The sequence below is a fragment of the Ctenocephalides felis genome, unplaced genomic scaffold, assembly GCF_003426905.1.
Source record: "Ctenocephalides felis isolate EL2017-DRISC unplaced genomic scaffold, ASM342690v1 CF-g0.4_SCAFFOLD_01170, whole genome shotgun sequence".
Classification (NCBI taxonomy): domain Eukaryota; kingdom Metazoa; phylum Arthropoda; class Insecta; order Siphonaptera; family Pulicidae; genus Ctenocephalides; species Ctenocephalides felis.
In genome coordinates, this window is record NW_020537324.1 from 71,673,935 (window position 1) to 71,695,520 (window position 21,586).

General features: G+C 26.9%; 1 protein-coding gene across 5 annotated transcripts in view; it reads left to right on the forward strand.

Moving 5' to 3' along the window:
- Positions 1–21,586, forward strand: part of LOC113366302 (coiled-coil domain-containing protein AGAP005037) — a 399,838-nt gene that overhangs the window by 319,151 nt on the left and 59,101 nt on the right. For all 5 annotated transcript variants that reach the window (XM_026607886.1, XM_026607887.1, XM_026607888.1 and 2 more), the window contains 2 exons: positions 3,631–3,724; positions 11,753–11,873. In XM_026607886.1, the coding sequence (XP_026463671.1) occupies positions 3,631–3,724; positions 11,753–11,873 (215 nt within the window). The remainder of the gene's footprint in view (positions 1–3,630; positions 3,725–11,752; positions 11,874–21,586) is intronic.

Genomic DNA, 21,586 nt, shown 5'->3' on the forward strand with positions numbered 1-21,586 from the left:
AAAATCTTCAAATTTACTAAATGAAATTTATTAGTGTGATGATTTGATCAATTTATTGCACCAATGTTTCAAAATAATATTGATTAATATTGATGTTGATTGATATTTCATTTTAAATTAAGAACAGATATCAATTAGCAAATCAACTGATATCAAACTTTTAAAATTCTTCAATCTTCTTCAATATTCAATTTAATCAATTTTTTAAATTAATATTTTTGCATCTTTTATTTTATATCTAATACTAACACCATAATTTTTTAAGTACATTTTTTTTTATTATTAACTTCCCGTAGGGTAAGTTATTGTAATGGGCCGAAAATCGGAATTGAAAATTTTTACATTTCTCGACGTTTTGAGGGTTTCTGAACGTTTTGGCATACTTCAGAAAAAATGGATGTGTGTGTGTGTGTGTATGTATGTATGGATACAAATTTCCATTCACGTTTTAGGGCGCACGGGTCAACCGATTCTTATTGATTGGGAAAAGAGCTGATTAGTTTTTGGCAAAGGCAGGTCCAGATGTTTCGGAGATACAGAGCAATGAGTGCAGAAAATAGAAATCGAATTTTTGAGAGAACGAAGTATCCGTTCTGAATGATCTAAAAAACATTCAATTAGTAATGATTGGGAGAAGTGTTTATTAGTTTTTGGCAAAGGCAGGCCCAGCCATTTTGAAGATACGGAGCTAAATATGTAAAAAATGGCAGTTTTTGAGAGAACTAAGCGTCTGATTTAAATGATTCAAAGAACTTTCTGCTTGTCTTAACAAAATAATTGATTTTGAAAAAAAAAAATTTGTTTCAATTTTTTTTTTATTTAGTTTTTTGTATATCGAAAATATTTCAGATTTTATTTTTAATTCTGACTATAGTTCTAATATACTTCACAAATAATTTCAACTCTGCAATTCAGTTTATATAATTCTTATAAATATTAGGCAATGTTACAATATTTATAATAATCTATTTGAAAACATTCAGTATTCCTCGAAAATTTCGTTACGGTACGGGAAGTTCCAGCAATTTGCCTTAAGGCACGATGCCATAATTGCCTCAAGACAGAATTCCACTTACAGCTAGTTTAATTTTTATTTACACCTTGACCAAAATTTTTTATTTTTATAAATGTAAGAACTATTTTATTGCATGCCGACTCCTTTCCAAACAAATATTTAAATTTCAAAATATGTATGTGTATTATTTCGTGTTTTATTTATTCGTGTCTTGTCTATATGGTTTATCTCAGGTTTCAATTAAACAATCGGTATAATAAATATTACGACACAATCACAAATCCTTTTACTTCATTTCACAATGGTGCGATTTATGCTAATATTAACATTTAATTGTTGTTCAGAAATTATTCCATATTGAATAGAGAAGGCGATAATTTTGAACAAAATCATAATACAAATGTAAAATTTTAATTTTTTTAAATTCTGTTTTGAGTATGACGAGTATACACGTCAATACACAAAATTCTGCTGTATATTTGTCAACCACAATTAATTAATAAATATTATGATTTTTGGCATATTGAGCAAATTGTTTTACCTTACGTAAACCAACAATCGTATCCTAGAATGGACCTATTAATCTCTTATATTATTACAGCTGGAAGTACGAACGTAGGTTTAGCATTAATAATATTTTCTCTCCATGAATAACAACAATTGCATATCTATACACATATCTGTAAATAATGCAAGTTTAATATTCTCAACTTATTGTTTTGTTAAGACAAATGCCCACGCGAATGCAAACGCCTTCGAGAAATAATTATCGTCGGCTCGACTAAGACGAAGTTCTTAGTTCTTTCTCTTGTTATGATTTATTAGTCGTTTCATTTAAGAAGGTGAATGGAAATCCGACTAAATAAACTAAAAGCACTTTTATGTGTTAGAATGTGCGTTGAATATAGAAATTAAGCGTCATTTTTAGCCGTTTTAGAATGCCTAGAAGAAAAAGCAATGAAATCATTAAAGCTGAACTATCAGCAAAATTTATTGACTTTATGTCTAAGACTGAAAATAGTAATTAACTAGCGGTGTATGGCATCATGCCTTGAGGCAAATTGCTGGAACTTTACGTACCAAAAATTTAGGTCTAAAAATTTAATCAGTTCTTCATCTTGTCAATACAAATAAAATGTTTTTTAAATTATTGAAATTGGACGCCCCGTCCTCTTAAAAACCGAGTTACCGTTTTTGGCACTTTTTGGCCCGTATCTTCGGAACGGCTAGACCTGTCTTCTCCAAAAACTAATCAGCACGTCTCCCTATCAATATGAAATAAGGTTTTTTTAATTATTCAAATCGACTGATCCGTGTTCCCGAAATCGTCGACGAAAATTTGTATAGGCACACACACACACACATACATCCATTTTTTCTAAGGTATGCCAAAATGTTCAGAAACCTCTGAAACGTAAAGATATGCAAAAAAAATATTTTCGATTTTCGGCCCATTACTATAACCTACCATAGTTAAAAATGACTGTCAGTTTTTGTCTCTTGCTGGAACAACAATTAAAATAATAATTTTTCCTGTTTGAAATGTTCATTAATTTTGAAAAAAAAATGAACAAAATGGAGTTGTTTTTGAGGACTTTCTTCGAACAATCTTTATTGGCTTGATAATTGCTGTTCATAAATAAAAAAAATAGTTTTAAGATCACCCAGCAATTTTTATTAAGTTATCATTATTGTTCTTCCTGAATTAAAAACATTTTCAAGATTTTCCAGCATTTTGTCTTAAGTTATTACAAATATCGTTTCAAATCGTAATCACGCACGTTTGCGACACCTAGCAAAACAATTATTTCTTAAATATGATACAATGGCTTTTTAAAATTAAAATCCCATTTTTCTCAGAATATTGTACGCGTAAAATGTTGTAACATTCTGCAAAGTATATGTAAGGTCGTCCAAGATATCATGCGTAACTTCATTAAGACATTATTCGCTCGGTAGAACGTAACTAACGTAAATATTTGCCTAAGAATAATTATTATTAACATAAATTATAATTGAAAAATATTATGACATTGTAGATTATGCACATTTTGTGTGATGCAATAATGCATGTTTTATTTCATATCGCATTGCATTTAAATAAGGAGCCAATTCTCCTATAGAAATGTATGTTATGGGTTTACCTTCGTATGAATTGATAATAAGTAACTGCCAAAAAGCTTTTCATACATAAAACCTAACTTCGCTTACGTGTTATCAATGAGACATCAGAAAGATGCACTCATGATGAAATTGTTGTTTGCTGTTTGTGCGTTTTGTAGGTAGATTTTATTTACGAAACGTCTGAACGCACAGCACAAAATTTCGACAGTTTTTACTACGAAAGAATTGGCACCTAAGATGTAAGAGGATTATTTATATCATAAGACGAAATATTATGAAAATTCTCTTCTAATTTTATAAAACATTTTGATACAAAATATTCTACAAAAAAATGTGCAATTAGATAGGTGTATTCTAAAGTTACGTATATAGAGTGCGATAAATTGTACAAAAATTATCAGCGATAAAATTCATCAAATATCAATTCATGTTGAATTTATTTGTTAAAATCTATTATTACATAATAATGTTAAATTGTATTTCTGTTTCAGGCTGGAAAAGGTGGAGGCGCTCCTTATTATGTTGGAGGATCATCCACTTTGCCAAGACTTGGGGGCTATGACAGAAAAAGTTTACCACCTTCAGGTAAAAAATCATTTTTATTCATCAACTATATAATTATTTATTTATTTATATATTTACACATGCAGCAATATTTAAGTAATAAAAATAATATGATTTTCCAAGAATTTCTTTCTAAAATAAATTCTACACTGTATGTAAATAGCTAATTTGTAAATAGGCCAAATAAATTCTTTTTTGGGAAAGCATTTATCAAAATTCTTCTACATTCGATTTTTCTGCATTTATTACATTAATACCCAATTAATACATTTAATTACACATAATTCAAATCTGCTAATCCATTCAGAGTCATTTACCTTTGTGACACAAATGTTGATTAAAAACCAAACAGAACAACATTCTAAAAACCTGGTCCTGAAGTATTTATTGCGAGATCAAATGAAATGTGAATTATTATGGCGACGATTGCAAAAATCAAACAGGTGGAAAGGTTTTTTGCAATAAATGCATATTTTATAAGAAGAAAATTACAGGTTAAATGACATAAAGCACATAAAAGGCAAAGCGGTATGAATTAGTTATGAATGTCGGATTTATGAGGTAGTAATTATATGGTATAAAATTTAATTTTTGTATAATACGGTGAAATATTATTACAAATATTTCTCACTCTGTTCTTTGCCTCATGAATGATATAATTACTCAAATCGACTTAAAATTTTTACCTCTATAAATATGTCTCTCATACTGTTTGTTGTTGTAGTGCAGAACGTGTGTTTTGTCCACTAATATATAATTTTGATCGATTTCTACGTAATATATTTCAACAAATACCGAATATTCCTCTATTTTGGCCATAGAAATGCTTTTAGCCAATTAGCCATCATCATCGCATTTAGCACTCTAAATCGACCATTCGAAATTATTAACATTGCAATTAATTTCCCTGGAAATTGCATTGCAATTATCGGCTTAATTCAACATAATTTTGCATTTCTGTTCGACAACTACAATAGACGATTATACTGCAATATCAGAATCAGGGCTGAAGAATTTTTATACACATTTTTATACGAATTTAACAATGACGAGATTTTGCTTAATGAATAAGTAGATAAGATTTTGTTTAAACTGATAAATCATATTTACACTATTTTTAATTGTATATTTTTCTAATGTATGAAATATATCGAAAAATAAGGCAATATTCGATATAGTATTGCTTTTTAACTACTTAAGAAATATATTGTATAATTTTCAGTACCTCGAATTTTTCTAAGTAAGTAAATATTAAAAGTCGGGTTTTTTGCCATAGTTGTATGCAGGGAATGCAATACCGATGGAAAATTTCAATACCAATATTTCGGTAATTTTTCATTTTAAAACCGGAATACCGGTAAATTACCGGTATTTTTATTATCTTAAACAAACGTAAACAAACTTGAAAGTTACTAGTACAAATATAACTACAACTATATTCAACTAAACAATAAAATAGAACAATAAGTTTATTTTTTTAAATAATAATTTAACAAAAGTGTATGCAATTTAATTAATTCATTATCACTATCGAGTATATTGAGTACTTTTCACCAAAAACAAACTTATGAATAAGAAAGACCAAAAACTCATAAAAGATCATATTACATTATTATAATAAACTGTATTGTCTGTATCCGATGTGGTAAATTAGCATAATCTCCAATATTTTTAAAAAATAATTTTTCTACACAAAAATAAGATCGGATTCTTTGTCGAGATAAATAATAAGTTACTATAATTGCTGAGTATTGTTATTTAAAACAATGTGATGCTTCTATAGTATTATCAATTTTCAAAACCTTTTCGAAAAATAATATTTTATAATTGTAATAAGAAACAAAAAATATTTAGTAATTATCATAATTATTATGTATAAAGTTAGAAAAAAATAAAGATTACGCAGGAGTAATCTGTATGATATAAAATATTTTGGCGCAAATAGATGAAATATTTTTACAAAAAGATGAAACAAACATTATTATCTATCAGTCCAATTCTATTTATTGTAACACGATATGAAGCCCTTTGGAAAGAAATAAATATTCAGTTTAATGGCGAGTTGAGATAATATTTGACATTTGTTTATCTTGTAGAATCACTTAAAGATATAGCTGTTTGTGCAATTATGGAATTTAAAGATAAATTTGTTCCGAGAAATTTAAACTTTAGGGTTTTATGTATCAAATAGCGCTTATGTAAAAATAACGAAAACACCGGTATTTTTGGAATAAATACCGATAAAAATACCGCCGAAAAATCGGGCGGTTTACCGGTAATTCGGTATACTGGTATACCGGTATTGCATTCCCTAGTTGTATGTATAATATTTGACATAATCTTTGAAAAATTTCTGTCATTTATTTTACTAGAAATACGTTATTTTATCGTTTAATAAATCTATAAATATAGGAATGTTGATCTATTCATGGTTTGTATAATTAGTTCGTTTGCGATTCGTATTAATATATATGGAACCGCAAATTTGTATGCGAAATCGCTCTCTGTGCGAGATTTAATATAATTGCATATGAAATATTCATTCGCTAATCAACCCACATATCAAATATACCATTTAAAATTTAGTTTTGAATAATAAATACCTTATATTGCTGATTTAAAACATATACCATATAACTATAATGAAGATAATATGAAAAATCTTAACAAGTGGTGGATCTTAACAAATTGCTGTAATTTCCCGTACCATGATTTGGCATTTTTAAAAGTTTTAAAATTTTGAATAAATTAGACATTTTTGCAATTTTTGATTTTTTGAAATTTTTGGAAAAAATAGTATTTGATATATTATGAAAATTTTCAAAATTCTAGTCGGTTGATCTCTATAGCGTCAAAAATATCGAAGAAATTTGATTGAACTATTGACAAATAGCCTATGAAAAATTATATCCAAACACATAAATACAGACACACATAAAACCATTTTTTCCAAGATATGCCAAAACTTTCAAAAACCTTTGTAACGTAAAATTATACAAAAATTTTCATTTTTTTTTTGTTTTTTGTAATTACTATAACTTACCTTATGAGAAATAACAGATATTCTTACATTTAGAATTGTAAATCAAAGATACTTGTCTTTTGCTAAAAACCAACACTTTTCTTATTCTTTAAATATAACATTTTATCATAGAATTTGCTTTATAAAATAAGCTACTGAAAATTTGTTACATTATTTCTTAGAACTTCATTAGAATTCAATTACACGCTCTTTAACGAAAGAAAAATAACCATGACATCTTTTGCTATTGGAAATTTCTCCATCACATCTTGTTTTTGCATCTTTTTTTTATTATCTTGCTTTTTTGCACAAACGAAAACGATCTCGTTGCAATTAAATCTTTATTAGTAGAAAATAGGAAAAATAGGAAGGAAAACATTTTGCTTTCAGCGAAGAAAATAACTAGTGGTTTGTATGGCATCGTGCCTTCAGGCAAATTGCTGGAACTTCCCGTACCGTAACGAAATGTTCGAGGAATATTGAATGTTTTAAAATAGATTATTATAATGCTGTAACATTGTCTAAAATTTATAAGTATTATATAAACTGAATTGCAAAGTTGAAATTATTTGTTTAAAGTATATTAGAACTATAGTCAGAATTAAAAATAAAATCTGAATTATTTTCGATATACGAAAAAATGAAGTTGAAACCAATTTTTTTTTCCAAAATCAATTATTTTGTTAAGACGAGCTGAAAGTTCTTCGAATCATTTATATCGGACGCTTAGTTTTCTCAAAAACTGCCATTTCTTACATATTTAGCTTCGTATCTTCGAAATGGCTGGGCCTGCTTTTGCCAAAAACTAATAAATACTTTTCCCAATTATTACTAATTGAATGTTTTTTAGCTCATTTAAATCGGATACTCCGTTCTCTCAATAAGTCAATTTCTATTTTCTGCACTCTTTGGTCCGTATCTCCGAAACGGCTGGACCTGCTTTTGCCAAAAACTAATCAGCTCATCTCCCTATCAATAGGAATCGAATGTTTTTTGAACCATTCAAATCGGTTGATCCGTGCGCCCGAAAACGTGACTAGAAATTTGTATCCGTACATACATACACACAAACACACACACACACATCCATTTTTTCTGAGGTATGCCAAAATGTTCAAAAACCTTCAAAACGTCAAGAAATGTAAAAATTTTCAATTTCGATCTTTGGCTCATTACAATAATTACATTATACTAACTAATAAATTACATTATATTACCTAACTAAGTTAATAAGAAATGCGTTGGGTGAAAGAAATAGTGAAAAAAATCTAGTTATATAATATAATTTTATATACTTCCATGATTTTGAATATAGGATTGATACCAAACACGGTTAGCTAGATATCAAGCAGTATGATATCAAAATTCCACTTGTTAAAGAAATTAATTAAATGATCTCAAATAAAAGTTGGCTAAAAATATATATACATTCCTATGATATTTAGTCTACACAAACAATTAATAATGGTTGACCGTTGGGTTGCCATCTCGAGAAAAATACTATGTTATATCATGACATATGGATAGAGTAAGCAAAAAATAATGTAAATAGAGTGCAATTAGAGACAATAAACGAGTGATTCACTCATACAGCACTTGCTAAAAAAAATCCGTTATTTTCTCACGCCATAAATTTTCTCACTAATTACATAGAATTTAATTTCAATAATTTTTCTTTTTATCAGAGCTCATATTATATATGAGAAATGTAATAAAAACGACGGCAGCTCCGTGCGATGATATTTTTATTTTTGTTCGCGGAAAAAGCAAACAGTTGTCTGGACGAGCTTTGCAAAAACGAAGAATTTCCTAGAAAATTGAATTTTTCTCTTAAAAGCCGGAAATATTTTCTATTCCTGCATCATAGATATATGCATTTGAATAAATTCCAGTTAGATTTATATCATAGGAAAGTGCTGAAGTAATACTTTGCTTGGTAATGGATTTATGTTCTTTCATGATTTTAATTAATAGATTGAGTCTTAATTAATGGATGTTTTGCTTTAAAAACATGATAAATTGTTTGAAAAAAAATATTGATCTATATTAGATACTATTTTATAATTTTTACATTTTCATTTCAATTTTATCTATTACAATTATGCATTTTATTTGCCTCATTTATTCAATGTGTATATGTGATTATCTGATAATTTATATATCTACATATTTCATCATTCACCTGTTGAGGTGTGAATAATTTATGAAAGTCAGATTTGTTCGCAAAACATTCTCTGTTATAAATGGCATTTTGACTTAATTCATTTGATATGCTACACTTTGAATTATTAATATACAAACAAATAAGAAAACTGGTTTAAATTTTATTTTGCATAGAAATAAATCGAGAGTGTCAAAGACGCGATTTGAAAATAATATAAGACTTAAATATATGAGATATATTTCTCATAAATTATAGTTCATCTAAGTTATTATAATTTATTTTCTTAAGTCTGTAGAAAATAAGAAAATATTTATACAAATATTTTTACTAATTTCTTATTAAATTAAATAAATTGAAGGAATTAACTTCATTTTAAAAAACAGGGGCAAATATATTAACTTGTATTAATCAAATTTGTCTGATATGAGTCAAAAAAATAATTATATTAATATTTAAGTAAATGATGATAATAAATATATTTTATAGCTGGTACCATCTAAGTTATTATAATTTATTTTCTTAAGTCTGTAGAAAATAAGAAAATATTTATACAAATATTTTTACTAATTTCTTATTAAATTAAATAAATTGAAGGAATTAACTTCATTTTAAAAAACAGGGGCAAATATATTAACTTGTATTAATCAAATTTGTCTAATATGAGTCAAAAAAATAATTATATTAATATTTAAGTAAATGATGATAATAAATATATTTTATAGCTGGTACCATCTAGTTTTTTTTAGTTTTTAAAGATTTATTTATTTCATTTATATTAGATTATACATACATATTTCTATACAATTTAATAAACATGTATAACTATCCTAAGATATAAATACATAAACCTATATTTAATACTAACTAATAAAAATTAACTTAACCTATAAATAATTTTTTAATCATGGTAAAAATAATCACTGAAAACCATATTTACAATAATAATAACAAAAAGAATACATATTACATATATGATTGGAATATAGTCAAAAGACTAATAACATATGCTGTAGGAACAGTTTAATAGTAATTTGATCTCTGCCATATTTTATACTTGATTATCTTTTTATTGATGATGGTAGCTTGTACTTATTGTACCAATATGTATTGTCGTTCGATCCAATATTACATATATTAGGATTAAAGTTAAATAAACAATTAGTATAAAATCTTTCAGAGATAATTGTTATAAAATCTCTCACTAATGGTACATTAGTGGAATCATGTAGGAATTTTGTGCTAATATAATGCATATTTATTGGATTCCTTGCTTGACCTATAACAAATCTTAATGACACATTTTGTACTGATTGTAGTTTCTTAATATTATGTTTGTTTGTCATACACCAAATAGGGGAAGCATATATCATTGCGGATCTAATTATTGCCATATAAATTCTTTTTTTATTTTCAATATTAATATAACTTTTATAATTTAGCAATGGGTATAATATGTATATTAAATTTTTTAATTTAATTATTTTATTACTAATGTGTTCATTGAAATTAATTTTTCTGTCTAAGATGACACCCAAATATTTAACAGAACTACTCCATGGTATGATATTATTATTAAGATGCAAGGTTATATTGGGTGTAGGATTAATTCTTCTTTTGGTAAAGAATATAGATTCTGTTTTGTCAATATTTATTTTTATTTTCCATTTATTTGTGTATTTTATAATTTGGTTCAAATGACTTTGTAATTTCTTAATGATTGCTTTATCTGATTTGCCACCATCTAGTCTTTACTTTGCTAACTTATAAATAAATTTGATTTTTTTTATTCGTAAATTAGCAGATGATTTTAGTTGATATAACCTCTACTCTATTACTTGTTTATACTAATTAGAATACTAAAAAAAATGATTTTCTAATAATTAGCACTTTTTGTTAATAATAGCAATTTTTTTATTATCAAGGTCATTTTGATATCAAGCAGTATTGATATTTGTTTTTACTTGGAACCCTTTATAGCATTATTGTTCAAGTCTAAAATACTAATTTGACAACCACAATTAAAAACAGTTACCAAACTTACAAACAAAACAATTACTGTAAGACTCCGTAAAATAGACAGTTTTTAATTTAAGTAGAAATACAAAAATTATATTGAACTATATAAGTTTTAGCCATTACTAAATTTTAAAATTTACTTAAATTTTCCTACATACTTTAATACTTTGTCAACCATATATCTAGTATATTGCAAAACTTTGTCTTGAAAAGTATAATATAGTCGCGTGGAAACCATATCAATTAAAATGACATTAATCTAAAACGTTTAATAATTACCATATCAATTTTAATATATTTCATAACGTATGATTTGCTTTGACAACTTGCTTAAAAAATTTATAATATTTATTACTATATATAAATATAAAATAGTATAAATATAAATATTTTATAGCATAAATCGCAGCGAGCAGATCTTACATAATTTAATATTCGCTAATACATAAATTTCATTTTTAATCGCGATTGGAATAAATCATAAAATTTAGCACTTTCTTAGTCGTTTCATTGTGGTAAATATTGGATTACATCTTTAATTTTTATTCATATTTGTATAAAATTTTATATACATTTTTCAGCATATTTTTACATTTTCAAGTGATCTTTTGAAATCTGCAGTTTTACTTCTTTTCCATTTCAGGACCAGTGTAAAATTTACTACATAATACAAAAAATCATATAAAATTACTAATAAAGTGGCAATGCTTCTGAATTAGTCTGATCAAAATTTTGAGTTATAGAGACTAAATATGTAGTGATTGATTATGATAATTTTTATGATTTTTTATGGCTATTTTTATGATAGATTTTTTAAGTTTATTTTAAACTATGTCTTTTATTCCAGATGGTTACATGAGTTCTCCAGAACGTGGAGCACCCAGAGGTGGTGGTTATGAAGAACCCTATTATTCACAGTACGGAACCCGAGCAGGAACAGTCACTCCTGTTATAGACGAAGAAGTCACGTAAGTTATATCTAATAATATTTTAATAAAAAAACATATCTATTACTTTTTTAATCATAAACAAAAACTGTGCTTTAAGAGCACCCCCAGTAGAAATAAATTGTGACTAGATATTATTTTTATGTGGGCGCTATATTAGTCACTTGTATTGCAAACATTTGCCAATATTGGTTAATTACATTTACCCTACATTAAAACCTAATACATAATTTAATAATATTTAACATAATTGACTTCATAATTGTAAATTGGTAAATTATATTAATGAAATAGTCAAAAAAAACACCTCTGTCTACCTGAGATATGAAAATAATATATATATATACATATAAAAATAAAAATAATAATAATATTAATCTAACTTTATGAACCGCATATTGGTAAATATTATTAACCCCATGAACAAAACAATATTGGTCTTGGTATCAGTAAATAAAATTAATAAATAAAAGTAAATAAATTTCATAAAAATGATGCTTTTGTGAAGAAAATGGGTAATATGTTTTTCAAGCCAAAATTACAAAGCTACAAACTTTTAATAAATTTTTTACCATTCCATAATTACAAAACAATTATTTTGTAGTTGTTTGTTAATAAGAATTTTATATATTCATTTCATTATGCGATATTATGTAATAAATTTAGATATACTTTACCCAAATCCATAACAAAAATCATTTCAAGAATTTGGTCAATCTCACGCAATTATAAGCATTTTTATTTTCATATATTATATTTTTTGCGAATCCTATATAAAAGAAATGAGAGCTTTGAAAATATTCCTATAGAAATATTCCTATTTCATTAAATACAATTTCGTCTACTTATATTTGTTTGAACGAAGAATATTGAGAATTGTGATCACTCATGCAAAATATCCTTTTTATCAATTCTTCTGTATTTTTTCTGAATTATACTCATATACTTTTATAATTTACATTATATATATATATATATATATATATATATATATATATTATAGATGAAAGTCAATATAAATATTTTGCAAAAGAAATGATTTACCTGATATTTTTGAATAGCACTTATCTCATTTTTTAATGATTTATATTTTCTGTATTTGGGTTTTTATTGGAAAATTATTCAAATTATACTAAAAATATTTCTTTGGAATTAAATAATAAAAATGTAAATTATTAAACGTTGTTTTATCAACCCATACACTTGCCATACAATTTTGATAGAAAACTTATATTATTGAATTAATTAATATTTTATAAATTAATTATTGATATTGTTATTTTATTTATATTTATTTTATTTATATTTTAATATTTCTTAAATTTCAGCTAATTAAAACCTATAAATTTTATAATAGGTACTATACATCATTGAATAATTATTTGCTTAAATTTGTATAATTAGTAATATAGTTACTCAACTATATATTTTCACCTCATTATAAAATTATGGTAAATTTTGAACATTACTTTAAAAATTGTCTCTTTCATTTAAAATTTTATTTAGAATTCGTGACCGATAAGTTTTTAAATGATTTATCAAAAAATGTATTTATGGTCATAAAATTATTACTTCTCTAATAAAAGGGTTCGTCAAATAACTTTTTGCTGTTGAAAATCCTATAAAAAACCACTGAATATTTTCTCAATTTTATTTATTTGAAAATACAGTCTTTCCGGTTAAAATGGAAAGTAATTTAAAAAAGAAACTGGTCAAAGAGGAAAATGAAGACCTATATATTTTTAGAACAAAATTATAAAAAAGCGTTAAATGACTAACCCTGTATATAATCTAGTCCTAGTGCTATTATAAGTACATATTAATATAATGCGAAAAGCATTATGCGGTTATATAGAATATGTAAATAACTTATCGTATCATTTGCATTACAGAGAACCTTCATTACTTGATGAAGGCTATTCGTTGTATGGCGTCAAGTTGCCCCCTGGGGGCCCCAGGAGTTCGGCGAGGCCCCCTTCGGCGCAGCCCTATGATCCGCCCAGGTCAGTAAATAGATAAAAAAATAAAGTTCTCACATTTGTATGTCTCACTTGTTTGGTATTTAATTATATAAGAAATTTGGTTCTTTATTTTTTAAACATTCTGTAAGTTAATTAGAGACTTTCTTTAAACGAGGTCAAGTTTACAAAATTATCTTTTGAATATTTAATTTTGTCAAATTTTTTTTTTGTTGTTTTGTAGATAGATCTTTGAACTCTTCTTAAAAATGATACCAACTAATATTTATTTTTTCAATTATTTTTTTCTTTAGACACAGTGACGAGTTGCATCGCATGCGCGTGGAACACATGGAGCGCCAACTAGCCAATCTGACAGGTCTGGTGCAAAAGGCGTTGACTCAGGCACCAGGAACTGCACCACAGGCAGCCCCGAGGGAATTCCTGCAGGTACCCGGTGGACAAGGCTACACGAGAGGTGAGTTAAATTGGTAGATTGATAGATACGTATACCAAGTTTGATTTTGGTACTAAGTTTTTGAACTTTAGAGGCGTTCATTAATCACGTGATAGATGTTTTAGGGATTTTTGGACCTCCCTCTTCTCTTGGTAATGCGTCAAGATATTTAGACTTACCTTTCCCCGCCCCCGACCTACTAAACATCACGTGTATTTTTAGTTAAGGGGGTATTCTAGGGTAGAAATTCAAAAAAAAACAATTTTATTTTATTTCATATTTTCAAAGTTTATCTAAGAATATGGGTACGAGAAGGTTTGAATTATTTTTGGAGATATAGGCATTTTACTGACTCGGTCTCCATACCGGTTTGGCTTCACGCAAAACTATAAATGCGTTTTCCTCAGAACAGACTTTTTCAGTACTGTTGACACGATTTCTCGAGTTGTAATCGACCGATTCACTTGAAATGTCTTGTTTATAGACCTATCTATAGCCCGAACTAGGATTATCCCCAAATTCCAATTTTTACTATTTTTAAAAAATTCGAGAAACTCAAAAAAACAGTAAAAAAACAGTTTTTTTATTTTTTGCATTTTTTTTTGCATTTTGCATTTTCGATGGCTAGGATGGCTGAAATCATGTCAAGACTGAGGTGCCAATTTTTTGAGACCACCCACTTCATCAGTTTCCAGCTTTTACAATTTTCAACTTTTTTATTTTTTAATTCTTGTTTTGTATTTTAATAATATTAATAAACAAGTCGTAAAAAAATGGATAGTAAAAACATTCATTGCTTTCTTTTACGACACTTTAAAAATGACTTAAAATTCATCGCTCTACACTAGAATACCCCCTTAAGTAACGAGTTTTTCAAATTACGAAAAAAAGTTTTTTTTTGAAAATTGAGCTAAGAAACAAATACACGTGATATCTTACTAGAACCCTCCCTAACCGACGTGATTTTTTATAATTTTTTGTCGAACCCCCCTTTTCTCTAAAAACTTCACGTGATTAATGGACGCCTCCTTCGATAAATTTCGTCTTTTGATATGTAAGCTAAATAAAATATTAATGAATAATTATTTTCATTTTAAAAAGCTGTATACCTATAGTTATACCTATCATCAAGAATATTATTGATAATGCAATGAAAATTGATTCTTGAATGAATATGATGATGAATATTTTTGTAGTTTTTTTTTCTGGTAAAGTTTAAAATACGTAAAAATTTATAATCGGTTTTATAAAGTTAATTATTCTATACATATATACACAAATATTATAAATAATACGTAAATATAAGATTTCAGAATTTTGAATCAGGAGTTTTAACGAAAGTTCATATAAAAAACATAACACGTTTTGGAACTACTCACCTAGAAACTATTTAGTGTTTTATAAAAATTCCATTATGATTTATGATCATTGTTATTGTTAATATGGATTTTTTCGAATTTCCTTGCTCCCAGGGGCTCTAATGCTTCCAAATTGACAAAAAAAAATTATCTAAAACTTTTAAGTGTTAATATTAACTCTAAGATAGTCCGCACTCCAACCAAAGTTTCTTGGTTCTTTTTCCTAAGTAAATACTTGTTTTATAAAATATATAAAAATTTTCTTGTAATAAATAAGTAAATGCCATGTTATTCTCTAAAAATTATGATTTACTTGTCGCTAAGTTATAAAATTCAAACGGAATTTTACCCATGTCATTTCTATAAGAAATTTTGGTTCGAGTGCGGACTATCTTAAAGTTAAAATTAAGATCTAAAACTTTCAGAGAATTTTTGTTCATCATTTTGGAAGCGTTTCAGGCCCTAGGAGCAAAAAAATATATCCATATTAAGATCCACCATAATATATATAATTATTCACGGTTATTATGTCTATTTTAACAATATTTTAGTGGATGCATGGGGTGTGTTTTTTATTCAATAACATATTTTCATGATATAATATTTAAGATTTACATTATCTAGTTTAGTTAGTATTTTTCATCATCGCTTTATACGAGGTGCGCTTAGAAAAACTAATTTTGAAAAAGTAGATACAAATTATGCAGCATATCATCATTTCAATTCAAATTATTGTAGAAGTTATAAGGAATAACGTATGATATTTTATAGTTTGTTTTTATTTTTAATATTTTATTGATATCTTGTTTCTAGGAAACCAATATTCTATTGAATTCCTAGATCTTTTATTAAAATTTTCATTCTTTTTTATACTTTTTTTAACGTCACATTTTATATTATTTTAAACTTAATTTTTCCTACATTATTGTTATAAAAAATATTCAGTAGATTCATTAAAAAGACTATTTTTATTTAAACCCTCGTCATGACTTATATGATATTTTAGTTTTTTTTTTTAGAAACATGTAATAATTTTTAATCATCTCATAGTTTGAAAACATTTTTGTCTACATTTTGTCTTAGATGCAATTTATGCTTGTTTACCTAAAATGTGCATATAACAATACTGTGCCAATAACGAATGTTGCTTTAAAATTTTACTTTGATAATATTTTTATTTTTGATATAAATTTTAATATGTTCACTGCGTTTATCACGAAACTAAATTTTAAATTTTTAAAATAAAATTTATTTAATTGATATATGTCGTAATAAACGCAATTAAATTTATTATTTTGATAATTGTGCTGCAGAAGATTTAGATGGTCATTCGAGTTCTAGTTCGGCTTCTATACCAGGTTGGTAATTTTTATTATTTTGAAAAAAAAACAGCAAAAATGTATAATGGTTTTATACATATTTACAAAATTAATAAATTAAATTAGTAATTTTTATTATTTTGAAAAAAAAACAGAAAAAATGTATGATTTTATACATATTTACAAAATTCAAAATTCTCTATTATAGTACAAACAATTATATTTTGAAAAAAAAATGATACGTGAAAAATCTTATATATACTATAAGATGTGTTTTAGCTAAATTAATAATCGTACTAATCAGAATGAATTACATGATGATTTGAATAAAAATAAATAATGGATGCAAAAATCCTTATAATTATTTATTCCATGATCTTGACGAATATTTTTTTTAAAAATTTTACACAAGATTCACATATTTTCAGTAAATGTTTCGAATAGTTTAGGTATCAGGTTTCGGATGTAATACATGAAATATTTGATGAAATCATATATTTATATTATTTCTGCTTATGTTATCATATAAATTGGCTTTATAATAATTGGTAAAACACTAACATGCTCGGTGCACATTTTTATTTTAACACTTGCTTGCCGCAGAGGATTTGTACCATCGGACAGACAAAACTCCTAGGCTTGGAAAAGGAAGTTGCCGTAAGTTCGAAAATTTAGAAAAAAATATATAATAGAAAAAAATTATAAGCATTTTTATAGTGATAAAATAATATATGATAAATATTATAAAATGCTTATGATTTTTTGGATGCAGATTGTAATTTTATTGCCTGTGTGTGTATTTTAATCATTTTATTTGTATTACTCATATTAGAAGGTGTAATCATTTTTTCATATACTTTTTAGTATTAAGGGGCACAACTAGTGTAACCGCCTAAAAAAAGGTGATTTTTGGGAATTTATATTAAAAAAAAACTACTTTATCAATAATTTCAAAATTTTAGGAATATATTTATACATGTTTTAAGAATACATAGTAAAATTTTTGAAGAAAAAAATTAAATATTTTTTAAGTTATCGTCGATCTCCAACGGCGCGACAAAAAAAGGTCCTTCACTGCTGCAGTGATTCCGGCCTTCTACGTCGATGAAATTAAAAAAAAAATCTCGTTAAACTAGATAATATTGTCTGTAAAATAAACCACGATAAAGATAAAAAATCAAAAATTGAGAAAATGACGGCGCTTTTTAAAAAAAAGTCGAATTTTACTCAAAATTTTGGTCGTTTTTGGACTGCCAAAATTCGATTTTTGATCCGATCAAAAAATCGATAGTTCATTTTACGGAGAACTATATATAGAACATGTAAAAAAAAATTGATAGTGATCGGATTATTTGTTTTTGAGTAATCGCTGCAGCAAATTCGGAAAATGCTGTTTCGAGAAAAACGCGTTTAAAGATAAGGTGATCGTTATACTATATACTATATATATATATTATATATATATATGATATTCAGTTTTCAGGGCAATACATCAATTAAAAAAATTTGTATGACTTTAAAACAATTTTATTTTTTCCATACGTTTCGACACATTGTTTTGTGTCATCTTCAGTGGACTCTAGATTGAAAGAACAGATAGAAATTATTAAATAAAACTAAATATAAGAGTGATATGGTATGAACTTACATGTAATTGAATTAATCCTAATTATTGCATATTATAAATGTTCACAATGCACAATCCTAATTATATCATATTATAAATGTTCACAATGCAACAACAAACAATCCATGTCATTTTAAATTGAACAATATATAAATTTTTGAATGAGATTTTTTATGAATTTGTAAAGTAAATCACGCCGTACATTTCTGTGCTCCGATGTAAGGCCGACGACTGAATGTACGTCATGTGCGAACCACGTGTTGAGGTTAGGTACAAAGCAAACGAACTGACCAAAGAATTTAAGATTTGACAACGCGAGAGGGAACATATAGTGAAATATAAAACATGACAATTGTGAGGGTGGACATATTTGTAAATTGAGATAAAATTAAAAAAAAAGAAAAAAAATAAATAAATAAATAAAATAATAAATAAAAAGAAAAATTGGCATTAAAATTAATATAAATAAACGTCGATCATGATAGGTAACTATTTTAAAGGTATGAATTTCGAGACATTGTTTAAGACTACTTGGTAATTTTCACACAGTGAGGAAATATCCAATCTTTTGTTAAACTATTTTTGTAAAGATGTATCAGACAAGATTCTGAAAAGCGTCTCTGAGACGTATTCGATTCGTGATATAAAATTGTGGCCACATCAAAATTGAAAATATGATTGAAACTTTGTATGTGGTCGGTTATCATAGTTTGGTTTTGATTTTTATTTTTGGAATTGTTATAATGTTGTCTAAGACGTTTTTTTAGATGTTGTCCAGTTTCGCCAATATAAGTGGCCTCACAATTTGTACAGTCAATTTTATACACGATGTTAGAAATACGATCTAAACTTGTCGGTGATTTTAAGTTCGAAAATAAAAGTTAAGGGTCTGATCAATATTGCAAACTAAACGCAATTCCGCGAAATCAAATAGTTTTTTCCAAATAGGAAAGAGATTTTTAATGTAAGGAGACAAATAGTGCCAATAAACTTATTTTCTTCTTTTTTCTGAGACTCGAGGGAAGGATGATTATGTTTTGTGTTAAGGACGGAAAGTCTGTTGTTAATTACTGATTTTATAAGGTGTGGAGGATAGCAATTATTTAATAGGGTTCTGTGGATTAGAGATAGGTTAAAAGGCCAAATTTTTTATCTGACAAGAGAATAGCATGATCAACTAAATTGATAATGGTACCGATTTTCATGTTAGTGGGATGATAAGAATGGAAATTGAGATATCTGCCAGACCACGTTGGTTTCTGGTACCAGTTAGTAATAATTTTATTATCTGGAGTTTTTATGATATTTACATCTAAAAAGCTAATTGACCTATTGTGTTCTTTTTCGAAGGTAAAGGTTAGGTGTTTGTTAAAAGAGTTAAAATTTTTTAGTAAAGAATCAAGGTTATTTTTAGGAATGCAAGTAATTATATCATCAACATATCTGTAGTAAAGGAAAAATTCAACATTAGATAGTTTAAAAACGTTTTTTTCGAGATGTTGTAAAGAGAGTTCAGCAAGAGCAGGTGAGATAGGAGATCCCATGGGAGTACCAAAAATTTGTGTATAAAATTGTGAATTGAATTCAAAATAAGTATTCGCGACTATGAATTTGATGGACTCTCGAAACCAATGGAGGGAAAGGGTAGTGTGGCAAGAAATCTCATCCCATCTATCTGTGATTGACTCTAAAATTAGTTCTAGTGGGACATTTGTGAAAAGAGAAACTACGTCTAGGCTTATTAGGAGGGAGTTGTTGGGCAATTGTGTATTACGTATTTTGTTGACAAATTCGAAGGAATTTTTAATAAGAAGGAGAATTAACAGCAACTATGGAGAGGGGTTTGCTCAGAAATTTGGAAAATTTATTTAGTGGTGAATTCAAATCTGCAACTATAGGTCTAAAAGGTACATTGTTTTGTGGATTTTTGGGAGACCATATAATTTTGGGTTGTTAGGATGTAGGTTTTTTAACGACAAGGACAAGTCTTGTGGGATTTGTTTAGTAGAAACTAAATTATTAATAAATTTGTGGAACGTGCGGTTGATTCGATCTGTAGGATCGCTATTGATAGGACTGTAAACGTTAGTGTCATTAACTAGACTAGTGATTTTTTCTAATAGGTAGTTTTGTCGAGAATTACTGTGACATTTCCTTTATCTGCTCTGGTTACTAAAATATTCGGATTATCTTTGAGAAAGTTTTTACAAAGTTTTTATGTCTCTTAAAATATCTTTGTAATCAACTTTTTTTTGACGTTAAAGGACTTGATGTAGGAGAGAAATTTTTTGCAGAAATGGGAACGAATGTTAGATTTTACTTCAGGATTTTTGATATTATGAAGGCCAGCTTCTAGTCTGCTTAAAAACTTTAATAAAATTTAAATTGTGGCAATTATTGGGAATAGCAAAGTTGGGACCTAGTGCAAAAATGTAAAGTAATCTATCTGGAATTGTGACGCTGGAAAGATTTTTTAGCCATTTGTTAATTAGTGTACTATTTAAAACTATTTTTGAACGGTTGCGTTTAGCCTGCAATAATTTATCGAATTTAATTTTATAAGAATTTTTTAATTTAATGAAGAATTTGTTGTTACGAGTCGCTTCGTATTCGAAAAGCTTTGCAGAATCTCCGCTTCGACAGTATGAGTGAGCCAAGCGTACGTTTTATCAATAGCTAGTTTCAAATTATTGACATTGCAGATACAATTCTTGATTTCAATGGATAACATATGGAGGCTTAATGATGAAATTTGTTTTTTAGCGAACTATGTAAGTGCGAAAATTTGTCTGTATTGAATTGATAGAACTTAGGAAATATACTTTCTTTTCTGCATCTTATTAAGAAAATCTGTTTGTTAATGTTAGTTATTAATTTCGTATTCAGTTTGGTAATGTGTTTTAATTGTGAAAACATGTAAAGACCGTATGCTTTTTGATAACGAGTAAAACGAATTATTTAGGGGTAATTGTTTTGAGAATATCAGTTCTTTTGAAGAACGCGCGGTTGAAAGTC